Here is a 12,265-nt window from a genome sequence, read left to right on the forward strand (position 1 = left end):
TCAGTAGAGACGGGGTTTCACCATGTTGACCAGGATGGTCTCGATCTCTTGACCTCGTGATCCACCCGCCTCGGCCTCCCAAAGTGCTGGGATTACAGGCGTGAGCCACCACGCCCGGCCAAGACAAAGTCTTGATCTGTCACCCAGGCTGGAGTGCAGTGGTGCAATCTCAGCTCACTGCAACCTCCACCTCCCCAGTTCAAGCGATTCTCCTATCTCAGCCTCTGGAGTAGCTAGGACTGCAGGCACACATGACCACACCTGGCTAATTTTTGTATTATTAGTAGAGATGGGGTTTTATCATGTTGGCCAGGCTGGTTTCAAACTCCTCACCTCAAGTGATCCGCCCACCACGGCCTCCCAAAGTGCTGGGACTACAGGCATGAGCCACGACACTCAGCAACATTCCATATTTTGTATTCATTCATCCATTGAAGTTGCTTCCATCTGATGGCTCTTCTAAATAATGCTGCAAGGAATACTGGTGCACAAGTATCTGCTTGAGTCTCTGCTTTCAGTTATTTGGTGTATGTACTTCCAGGACCTGCTTTGACTCCTCCAGTCCATTTGCACTCAGCAGCTGAGAGTGACTTTTTACCAACACACATCCAATCACATCACTTTTGCACTTAAAGTTCTTTACTGGCTTAAGACAAAAGACGAAAGTGCTCACCAAGGATTTAGGATCATGATGGAAATGCTCACCACAGTCTCCAGGGCCCTGAGCTCTGTCCTGCTGACCCCCAAGTGCCCTGGCTCTTCCCTTTGCTCTGCTCCAGCTGTCTAGACTTTTCCCCATGCTTCGAGAGAGCCATGCTCCTCTTGGGTTTCAACATGCTGGTCGCTTTTTCTAAAATGTTCACCCTCCCCCAGCACCTGGGTTTTGCTAGTTTCTGCTAGGCTAAGTCATCCTATCTTTCTCATCCATCTTGCCTTAAAATGCTCTGAACATCTCCCTTCCTCCCTTCGGCTCCGCTCCTCCATTATTGGCTTCTGCTCCCATGGTTCCTGTCTTTCGTGACTGTCTGTTCACAGGGCATTACTGTCCAATGTCTGTCTTTCCTGCTGTAATAACAACTGTATGCATTCATCCACTGGATTTGCTTCCATCTTTTCGCCATCATAAATAATGCTGCAATGAATATTGGTGTGCAAGTATCAGTTTGAGTCTCTGCTTTACCAGATAGGAAAGCCTGGGGATGCTGTCACAGTCAGTAACGGTGCCCTCTTGGACATCTGAAAGCCAGTGCAGACCCACAGGGCGGTGCTGCCCACTCCCAGGACTCGGGGAGCATGGTTGCTTCCCTGTTACCAACACTGTCAGTCACTAGCGCAGAACCTGGCACACGCTGATACCAATTCATGTCTAAACTGGATGAATGAACAGATAGAATGGAAAGTACAAGAGGGACCTGAGTTTTGGACAAATGTTACTTGCCCTGTGGTTCCTAAGTGCTGAGCATCCTTACCCACACTCCCAGCCTCAGTTTCCCTAGCCTAGAGAGCGCACACTAATATTTGTGTTCAAAGGATATTGTGGAGGTTGAGTTTCTATTCAACATTTCAATGTAGATTTTAAAAATCATTATGCCTGGCAGAGTGGGCCTCACTTGATCAACAATGATGTTTGGCATTTAACACATCTTTCCCCAGGCTGGAAGAAGGGGCCGAGATCCCAATTCGGTGACCCAGCCCCTCCTGGAGCACTGGGTGGTACCTAATGCCATCCACCCTTCCGGGATCTTTGCGGTCCACCTCTGAGAGGGTCCCACGGGGGCCCTCAGGCGCATTTACTTTCTCCAGGCCTAGCAGCCACACTCTGAGGCGTTCGCATCTCTGGAGCCCGCCAGGCAGCGCGTCCGGCCCCGCCCTGGGCCTCATTATCTACGTTTCCGCGTCACGCCCGCCGCGAACTTGGCAGGCCCTCCCGCGGTGTTCGGGAACACTGTGTGCCTAGCGCCAGCCCGCCCGCCCGCCCGGCCCTCCTCCCTCCCGCCGGCCCCGCGCAGTTCGTGCGGTTTGGGTCGCCGGGCCCCAGGTGCCCGCACCCGGCGCTTGTCCTCGATACCGTTGAGTTGGGGCCACGCAGGCCACTGGCTGGGCATCCAAACGTGGGTCACCCGGCGCACAGTCTAGAGATTCAGAAAGATGCTGTGGCCCACTTTAAAACAAAGCCCAATTATTAGCGCCCGGCAGCTGTTTGCGCCGGTCCAGTGTCAGATCCCCCAGCGCTGCGGGCAACCAGTACCCAAGGCAAGCCGAGCCAGAGCAAAAGAGCCCGGCTCCGGAGCCATCTGACTGGTTTTAAGACCCGCAGCTCGTCGCTGTCCTGGCTGCGAGAGCTTCGGCACCGCATCTGGGCTCAGTCTCCTCTTCTGTGAAATGGCGATAACTGTGCGTGTTGGGTGACTGCACGTGGCGCGCGGCGGGTGGCGGGGATGGTAGCACTGCGATCCCACGCCTCCAGGACCCCACCTTCCCGCGGCCCCAGATCGGCCCCGCCCCGAGGGCGCCCCAGCTGCACGCGCAGCGCTGGCTCCAAAGTGCGTCACGGGCACCGGCCGCGCTCCTTCTGCCGCCAGGGCGAGGCTGGCACCCAGCCAGCGCGGGCAGGGCCACGGGTGCCCGGCTATCTCCCGGGCGTGGAAGGTGCTCAAGGTGCGCGGCCTGGGACGCGCTACTGGGGGCGCCCTCCGCGGTGGGCAACGCGCCAGGGACCGGCCAGGACAGCGGCGGGGTGTGCGAAGGCTGCGTTTTCCCTAAGGCCCCCCTCGCTTCCTCCCGCACGGCAGCAGCGGAGATTTCCTCTCGGGGAAACTACGCGGATCCTTTTCGGGGCTCCTCGCCCCGCCCCAGTTCTCCGCCCCCTCCCCTTTGCTGGGGCTCCTGGGCTGGCCCGCACAGGGGAGTAGGCTTGGCAGCCTGGGCCGGGAGGCGGCGGGGGGCCGCGGAGCCGCTGGCCATAGATTCGCCCCGCCATGTGACGTCGTCCTTAGCCCTGCGACCCCCCGCGCGTCCCCGGCCTGGGCCCGCGCCCCGCCACGCCGCGCACCATGCTGCTGCCGGGACCCGCGCGCCCGCCGCCCGCGCCGCAGCCCGCTCAGCATCCCGGCCTCCGCAGGCAGGTAGAGCCGCCGGGGCAGCTCCTGCGCCTCTTCTACTGCACTGTGCTGGTCTGCTCCAAAGAGATCTCAGCGCTCACCGACTTCTCTGGTAAGAGCGCCCTCCCTGGCTGTGCGCCCCCGGCACCTCGCAGCGCCCAGGTGAGCCCTCGCCTGGGGGCAGCCGCCCCTGCGGGGACAGCCGAGTAGGATTAAAGTTGAGGAGTGCTCACAGATACTTGTCTGGTGTGAGCCCTTGGCATATAGGTAGCTGAGAGTGAAGTGGCGACAGGGACTGCCACTTCCAAGAAGGAAGGGTGTGTAATGTATTTAGAGTTTCTCGCCCTGCTGTTGACCTTGTCAGTTTCCCAGTATTAGGGACCCGGTCCTCATCCAAGCCCATTCTCTGGAGGCTCCTTAAACTGAGCCCTGTGCCGCGCCCAGCGCCGTAAAATACACGTGTTGTGGTCGGAGGCCGTTGCACTGGGTTTGCCACTTGCGTCGCCCGTTTGCCCATGTAAGGAGACCCCTGACCCAGGGGACCCCTGACCTCAAGTCCATATTGGCAGGTAGGAAGGGAAGCCCGCGGGGACTGGAGGTCTGGTGGAAAGGCAGTGAGGGATGAGGAGACACTTAGATAACAGAGAGGAGTCTCTCTGTCAAAGTGTACCAGCGCCCTCCCTCTCCAATTCCAGTTTCCCGCTCCCGAGTAAACTAGGAGGCTTTTCTTTTCGGGAACCGTGACCCAGGCTCCGGCAGCAGGTATCAGATAGTTCTAAGCTTACATGTGTGGCTGACGCCCCAGAGTGAAGGGGATTTCTAGGTTGACGTTAGCCATAGGAGTACATGCTTATGTTAGCGCTGCAATTGCTTAAGGTAACACATCCTTGCAGCTGAAACAGACCTGGATCTCCCTCTGGCAAGGCTGGAAGCCTTCAGCTTTCCCCAGCCCAGCTCAGGAAGCAACTCTGAGGCCCACAGTCCTCCTTCTCCAGGGATCTTCTGCCAAGTTCAGGCTTTGCACAATCAGTTCCTATTGGGTCCTGCAGTGCAGGGTGTTTTGCAAAATAATCGTGGTAAACTGAGTCCTCATCAGTCCTGTTTGTGCAGTAGACTAGTACACAGTAAAGAACAAGGGCAAACCAGAAGTTGAGTTGGGTTTCTAGTTTACTTAACAGGGAATGTCATTGTTAGTGGAGAGCTCTTAGGTCAGAGGTTCTTTGCTTTGAATATGTAATAACAAGGCAGTATTCCTGTCTAGCAAAGGAAGCCAAGATATGCCTATTTGGCAAGCCACCTATGGCCCTTAAAATCAAGCATCCCAGGATCAGAACTCTGTGGTAAGTGTTCTGGGGAAATGCATCAGGCTTTTCAAGTGCTATTAACCTTTTTTTTATATATACTAGAACGTTCGTGGCTGCTAGAAAAGCTCTGTATTAGCTGACTTGAGCTATGGAAAGCAGTTCTAAGTTCAGCCACCATCTAGCTCTGATTTCTAAGGAGAGAATTGAAAACTGACAAGCGCTTTTGTGTGTGTGATGTCATTGCAACAGAACAAATATTGCTTTAGGCGAATTGCAGTGTAACCATTAGGTTGTTTTCACAGATTAGAGACACTTAGAGTTTTGTTGCTTTAGGGAAGAAATTGCAATACTTGTAACAGTCTATAGATTACCACCCAAGTTTGGAATTGTCTGTATCTAGCAACTGTTACATACAGTGGAGTTGAGCTATCAAACAGGGAGGTTATATCCTTAGAAAATTAATGATTGGATACATGTTATTCTAAATAGTATAAACCATAAAAGGCATTTCCTTCTGCTTTCCCTGTAAACTTCAATTCCAGGGTTTCAAACTCCCTGAGCCAGCAGTAGGCGGTGACATTACTACCCACAACCAGCTCCCTTTCTTTTCTCTCATCAGTGATGCTCTCTAGAGATCTGAAGATTAGGGAGAATGTGTCAGGAAGCCTTTTGGGGAGAAGAAAAGAAATATAATGTCCTCCCAAACCACTGATGTACTTAAGTTTAAACATTAATTCTATATTGTGTGAGATTAGGGAAATATTAGAAAAATCTCAAGGAGAAAGAAAGATTGTTTACCAAAGTTAGCTCATTTGACTTGAAATTTAACCTAAAGGTTTTAGGGACCCCCCCCCCAAATTCCTAAGCTCCAAAGATGGCCATCTGATTGTTCGATTCAGTGTTTTAGCTGACATGAACCCCCTGTGGCCTCAAAGCTTGCTGCCTGTGTTCCTGGGACAGTCAGTTCTATTCCTTTTTATGAACTTGAAGGAGTGCATAGAAACCAAATCTGAGGCCTGGAAAGAGGCAGTGGATCCTCCCCCGCAGAGTCTGATCACAATAACCAGGGCTACAGAAAAGTGTCTGACAATGCAGATACTTGCCTGTTTTTCTAAATAAGGGGAGCATCAAAAACTAGCAAAGGATAGAGGAAGCTTGGGACCCCTCTGCCTTGTGAAGGAGGAGGGAGGTTGGTGTATCCATGTGAAAGAAAGTGCCAGAATGTCAGGGGTCCCAGCCATTGTCTGTACACTATAACCCCTCCTCTCCCCCCAGGAGATTAGCAGTGCAGAGTTTTGGAAAGTTCCTTAAGCCTTTCTCTTCTTTGCAGCTCTTCCTTGAGCCTTTTCCTGGGGCTGTCAGCTGGTGTAGTTTTCCTGGGTCATTGATTTTTTTGCCCTTGGGGATTCCAGCATCGATCTCACTCTTAATAAGCCAGAGGCGGCATCGTGGTCCCCTCCTCCTCCCCCTTCATGCTCGTGACTTGTTCTAATCACCTCCAAGCCTGCTGGTAAACAGGCTCCCCAAACACCCCCTTCTCTCTCATCCCCAAAGATTTTGAGAGGCTGCCAGCGGCCACTGGAAGGCTATCATCACTGCATTAAAAATGAATCCCAGCGAAGGCAAGAGAAGTTCATGCAAAATTAGTGCCTCTGATCCTTAATCTCATACTCAAATGTGCTTGGCTTTCATCCACTTTCCTCTTTGGGATGGAGTTCTGTTCATTTGACTGCATTCTCAAATTGAGGATTTGGCTTGAGATGTCCCAACTCATCATAGACTTAAAAAACAAAACAAACTCCAGAAGTGTAATGCCATGCCCATCGTCTTTGTACAGAGAACGAGACAGGGAGCTGGAGCTTGAGGATGAGCGCTGAGAGGAGGGAGGGGTGCCTTCTTGAGTAGCAGCCATAAAAAGCAAGGGATCCTATACATTTTTGCCTTACTTTAAAGAGTGGTGTTTTAGTTCATCTCTTGTATTTAGTTTGTGATGGTCCCATAGTCCTTGCTGATTTATTTATTTATTTTTAATTTTGGAGGGGGTTCTTTAAATTTGTGTTGTTTCTCTGCTGAAGGAAAGCTGGGTCTTCTCTTTCCTTCCTACTTTTCTTTCTCTCCTTTTCCTTTTCTTTTTTCTTTTTTAGGCGAACTCTCACTCTGTCGCCCAGGCTAGAGTGCAGTGATGTAATTTCTGCTGTCACCACTGCTTCCTGGGTTTAAGCAATTCTCCTGCCTCAGCCTCCCAAGTAGATGGAATTACGGGCACCCACCACCATGCCAGTCAATTTTTGTATTCTTAGTAGAGACAGGATTTTGCCATTTTGGCCAGGCTGGTCTTGAACTCCTGACCTCAAGTGATCCTCCCACCTTGGCTTCCCAAAGCGAGTGCCGGGATTATACGTGTGAGCCACTGCACCCAGCCTCTCCTTTTCTTTTTCTTTCTTTTTCTCCAAGAAGTTCCAAGTGATTGATGGGCTTATAGGTAGAGATGTGGAGGAAGGAAGGGAAGGAAACGGTAGAAAATTGTTCTAGTTCCCACTTGAATTCCTGGGGAACTCCTGCCCTTGGACAAAGTAGACATGACCATATGTCTTCACATTTGGTTTTGCCCTAGGGCACATAGTGGCAAATGTAAGGAGGAGAAACAAGGAGACCAGGAGAGTGTGGCAGCCTTTAAGGGCTTCCTTGTATCCAAATGTCCCCAGACTTCAAAGAAAGGTCACTGTATAATAGAAGTGTCATTGTTTTTTAATGGAGCCATGCTCTGCTGCCCAGGCCAGAGTGCAGTGGCTATTCACAGGTACAGTTATAGTGCACTGCAGCCTTGAACTCCTGGCCTTAAGTGGTTCTCCTGCCTCAGCCTCCTGAGTAGTTGAGATTACAGGTATGCACCACCCCACCTGGCCTGGGCCAGTATTCCAGTCCCTTGGTATATAGTCATTGGTAGCCCAAGTGAGCATTAAGTGGTACTTGGTACCAGATTGCATTGGTTTGCTAGGGCTGCCATAATAATGTACTACAGACTGGGTGGCTTACACAAGGAACGTTGATTTTATCACAGTTCTGGAGGCTAGAAGTTCAAGATGAAGGTCTTGGCAGAGTTGGTTTCTTCTGTGGCCTATCTCCTTGACTTGTAAATGGCATCTCCCTGCTGTATTTTCACATGGTCTTCCCTCCATGTGTGTCTGTGTCCTAACTGCCTCTTCTTACAAAGACGTCAGTCATATTGGACTGGACTCACTCAATGATCTCATGTTAATGGAGTCACCTCTTTAAAGGCCCTATCTCCAAATACTATCATAATTCTGAAGTATTGGTGATTAGGATTCCAACATATGAATTTTAGTGGGATGCAGTTCACTTTGGGAGGCCAAAGTGGGTGGATCACTTGAGATCAGGAGTTTGAGACCAGCTGGCCAAAATGGTGAAACCCTGTCTCTACTAAAAACACAAAAATTAGCTGGTGTGGTGGTGGGTGCCCCTAATCCCAGCTACTTGGGAGGCTGAGGCAAGCGAATCACTTAAATCTGGGAGCCAAAAACATTTGCAGCCCAATAAATAAACCTGACTGGTAGCTCTTTATTTCATTGGCCAGGACTTCCAGGGTACAGAAATATGATAATTCAATTGATCTTGGGAGCCTCGAGGTGCGGACTCAGTATTGATGGACACAGTTTTTCATTTTGGAGAGGCTGAACCTTGTTTGCTTTCAGATAAGCATTGGGTCTCAGCCCTGGCAGCACAATAAAATCACCTGGGAAGACCAAAAAAAAAAAAAATCTATGGACATTCAGGCTGCACCCCAAGACTTCTGATGTAATTGGCCCTGCTCAGTGATCACTTTTTGAAAACTCCCCAGGCAATTCTAATGTGCAGCTAGAGTTGAGGACCACACCTCTGGAGTTTAGAGGGGAGGGTGACCTCCTGCCCATCCATCAGTTCATCCATGGGCACAGAGTGTGGCTGGGTGTCCCCTTCACCCCCTACCCTAGGGCTCATCACCAGGGAGACTAGGACTGCACCTCCTCAGCATATCAGCACCTCCCAACGCAGACACCTGTGCACGCACACCCACACAAACACACACATGCACACACCCTTCCCTCTGCATTTTATTATGCCTCAGTCACATCATCCTTTTTATTCAAGACTTATCTTTACTTTGAAAAAATTTATGGAGTGAAAAGCCAGCTCGTAACTAAAGAAAAACAAACCCAGTGACCAAAGGAGTTGTCTAGAGCCACAGAAGAGAGATGAATAGCCAGTGTCTGCATCTGCTCATCTGTTTCCATGGAAAGTGGCTACATCCGAAAAGTTTTCTGCCAGCTCTTTTGGTGGCAGAGAAGAGTCTCTGCCTGCAAGTGGTCCCTGTTATTGATGGCTTTGGTCTCCCAGGTGCTTTATTGGAAAGGGCAGCCTAGCAGCAGTTTCAGGCAAGAAACAGAAAGGAACAGGGTAAAAGTTAATGGAGCTTAGTTTTATCTGAGTTCATCCTCATAGCAACTCTATGAGTCCTGATCTATGAGATCAGATCAGGACTGGTCTCATTTGCAGATGAGAACTCAGCCTCAGAGAAGGTAATGAACTTGCCCAAGACCACCCAGGTAGGGGGCAGAGCCGAGGCAGGCTCCAGCACCAAGGCTGGCTGGAGCACAGGGATGGGGCCATGTTGGGGACTTCACCTGCAAGGGCGTTGGGGGTAGGAAGGAGCAAGGTGCCACAATTTGCCTAACCTTTCTTGATAGTTCCTGCGGTGATCGCTGCAGGTGCATTCGGAAGAGACTGACCTTTTCCTACCCTTACCTCAGCATCATTTCATCACAGTCCTTCCAAAGTGGGTGCACTCACAAAGTGGTCCAGTGGGGTAGGAGAAAAATGTTAGAGCTTCTGTTCTTGCCTATTGGCTTTTCCATCTTAACAACAAATGGAGTTAAGCTTTGCTTATACTTAACATGAAATTGACAGAACAACATGTAATTTACAAATAAGTGTGCATGTATTGGAGGTGTGTTCTCAAAATGTTTTTGCTGATGAAATTCATGATGTTTTCTACAATATTTTCTGCCAGTAATAATTATTATTTTTAAAAACTTTTATTTTAGGTTTGGGGGTACATGGGAAAGTTTGTTACATATATGAGCTCATGAGTTAAAAATTTGGAGGTCAGTGATCTTCACAACCATCTTGTTGGCTTAGCACCTTTACAATTTTTAGAAAGGGCAGGGCACGGCGGCTCACGCCTGTAATCTCAGCACTTTGGGAGGCTGAGGCGGATGGATCACCTGAGGTCAGAAGTTCGAAACCAGCCTGGCCAACATGGTGAAACTTTGTCTCTAGTAAAAATACAGAAAAATTAGTTGGGTGTCGTGGCAAGCACCTGTAATCCCAGCTGCTCGGGAGACTGAGGCATGAGAATCACTTGCACCTGGGAGGTGGAGGTTGCAGTGAGCTGAGATCACTCATTGCACTCCAGTCTGGGCAGCAGAGTGAAAACTCCGTCTCAAGAAAAAAAATTTTGTTTTCGAAAGGCACCACTTTGAGGGCAATGTACAGAGAGAGAACAATTGCTCCCATTACCCACCCCTATTGTCCGACTTGCCTACTGTTCTCCCAGCTCCACAACTGCTAATAAAATTTAGAGGTTATATTTGAACACAGTACCTATCAGGTTTTAATTATCCATACTGATGGCAAGGCATTGTGGCTCATGCCTGCAATCCCAACACTTTGGGAGGTCAAGGTGGGTGGACCATTTGAGGTCAGGAGTTCGAGACCAGGCTAGCCAAAATGGTGAAACCCCATCCCTACTAAAAATACAAAAACTAGTGGGCATAGTGGCGTACACCTGTAATCCCAGCTACTCAGGAAGCTGAGGCAAGAGACTCACTTGAACCTGGGAGGCGGAGGTTGCAGTGAGCCAAGATTGTGCCACTGCACTGCAGCCTGGACAACAGAGCAAGACCTTGTCAAAAAAAAAAAAAAAATTCATACTGTGGTTGAAGCTGAGCAGTGGACCAAGAAGGTAGGAGTTGGTTTGGGGGGGATCCTAGAGTCATGAAGATTCTAGTACTTGAATTGGAATCTCAGATTGGAAAGGCAGCTGACAAAGTGATTCTGGTGTCTTCTGAGTTTCCCCTTCCCCTTGTGGTATGTCATTTTGCCACCCCCTTTAGCTGGCTCACACGTGTGCACCACCAGCTCAGCAGAGGCAGTGACTTCTTTACTTTGTTTCCCTCAGCATAAGTAAGAGAAGCTGGTGAGTTAAAAATATTTTTAGGGTTTTAAAATTTTTTTTACAGCCTGGCCCACATGGTGAAACCCCATCTTTACTTAAAATAGAAAAATTAGCTGGGCATGGTGGTGGGTCCCAGCTACTCGAGAGGCTGAGGCAGGAGAATCGCTTGAGCCTGGGAGGCAGAGGTTGTGGTGAGCCAGGATCATGCCACTGCACTCCAGTCTGGATGACAGAGTGAGATCCTGTCTCAGAAAAAAAAAAAGGAAAAAATTATTTTTTACTTCTGAGATAGGGTCTTACTCTGTCACCCAGGCTGGAATATAGTGGTGCGATCACGGCTCACTGTAGCCTCAGCCTCTGGGGCTCAAGCCATCCTCCTACCTCAGTACCTCCTAGTAGCTGGGACTATAGTCACATGCCACCACACCTAGCTAACTTTTTTGGCATTTTTTTGTAGAGACAGGGTCTCGCTATGTTGCCCAGACTGGTCTTGATCTACTGGACTCAAGAGATCCACCCGCCTCGGCTTCCCAAAGTGCTGGGACTATAGGAGTGAGTCACCACGCCTGGCCCTAAAAATAATTTATTAAGCATATACAGCACTCTGCCAGACACTGTTCTAAGAACTTCATGTTAACTCATGTAGTCCTCCCAATTGTCGCTATAAAGGAGATGCTAGTGTAAAAAGTTCAAGAAACAGAGGCAAAGAGAGGTTAAATAACTTTTGGGAATTTGAATTGTGGCAGCATTTCCAATACTAAGGGAAGAAAAGAAAATAAATCACATGTAGTTTAAAGCAGTCGCACTTCTGCCATGTTTATCGCTTCATCTATGACAGCCACATCTTTCCCAGGACTTATAAGTAATGTCCGTTCCTTGTCCTGTTTAAAGATAGTACCATCTAGCCCTAAAGAACTATAGAATTGGGTCTGTAATTTGTTTCTGGACATTGGTGTTCTGAAACTATTTCTCCAGCAAAACACCTAGAAATGCTGAATCAAATATAAGAAACATCTTTTTATGCATAAGTGAGTGGTGGGTGCTTAAATATAAGAAATATCCAGGAAACAAAAATGAAGAGAGAATAGAGAACTAGGGATGGTAGCTGGTGCTAACCCTATGGCTATGTTGGAGTTGCTTAATGGTCTTGACAATGAAGATTTGACAGGTGCCTGAGTGCAGGCGATAAGGCATTAGACCAATGTGAAGTGAGGAATTGGAATAAAGACCTCTATATAAAGCCTGGACCTTGAAAGCCTAAACCTTCATTCAAAGGTGTTGCAAAATAAATCAGCCTTCTTGTAAAGAAAGATGACAAGGAAACTTGCCTTAGCCTGGGCTCAGAATTGGAGAAGCAAATAATGTCTCTTGAGAAGGTGTAACTCAAATTCTGCCTTTTGGGGAGTCTGAGTTTTGAATTCATATTACCTTACTGGGAAACCCAAGCTGAGAAACTAATAAAGTTGTCCCATGACACCTGGCAAAAATAAACACATAGATCCTGCCTGCATGAGAACATCATCAACTAAAGCAGATTTACAAGAAAAAAACTAACAAGCCCATTCAAAAGTGGGCAAAGGATATGAACAGACACTTTACAAAAGAAGACATACGTGAGGCCAACA

The 12,265-nt window shown here is 49.0% G+C and overlaps 1 protein-coding gene across 14 annotated transcripts in view; it reads left to right on the forward strand.

Annotated features, from left to right (window-relative positions):
- The first annotated feature begins 2,644 nt into the window (after positions 1-2,644).
- EVA1C (eva-1 homolog C) overlaps positions 2,645-12,265 on the forward strand; it is a 108,994-nt gene continuing 99,373 nt past the window's right edge. For 11 of the 14 annotated variants that reach the window (XM_017526120.2, XM_017526122.2, XM_017526123.2 and 8 more), the window contains exon 1: positions 2,757-3,213. In XM_017526120.2, the coding sequence (XP_017381609.1) occupies positions 3,054-3,213 (160 nt within the window). In that variant the 5' untranslated portion in view covers positions 2,757-3,053. Of the gene's footprint in view, positions 3,214-3,651; positions 3,671-12,265 lie in introns of those variants that run through there. The other 3 variants (XM_017526124.2, XM_017526130.2, XM_037737630.1) reach the window with 3 other exon arrangements.

The sequence above is a fragment of the Cebus imitator genome, unplaced genomic scaffold, assembly GCF_001604975.1.
Source record: "Cebus imitator isolate Cc_AM_T3 unplaced genomic scaffold, Cebus_imitator-1.0 Scaffold41, whole genome shotgun sequence".
Classification (NCBI taxonomy): Eukaryota; Metazoa; Chordata; class Mammalia; order Primates; family Cebidae; genus Cebus; species Cebus imitator.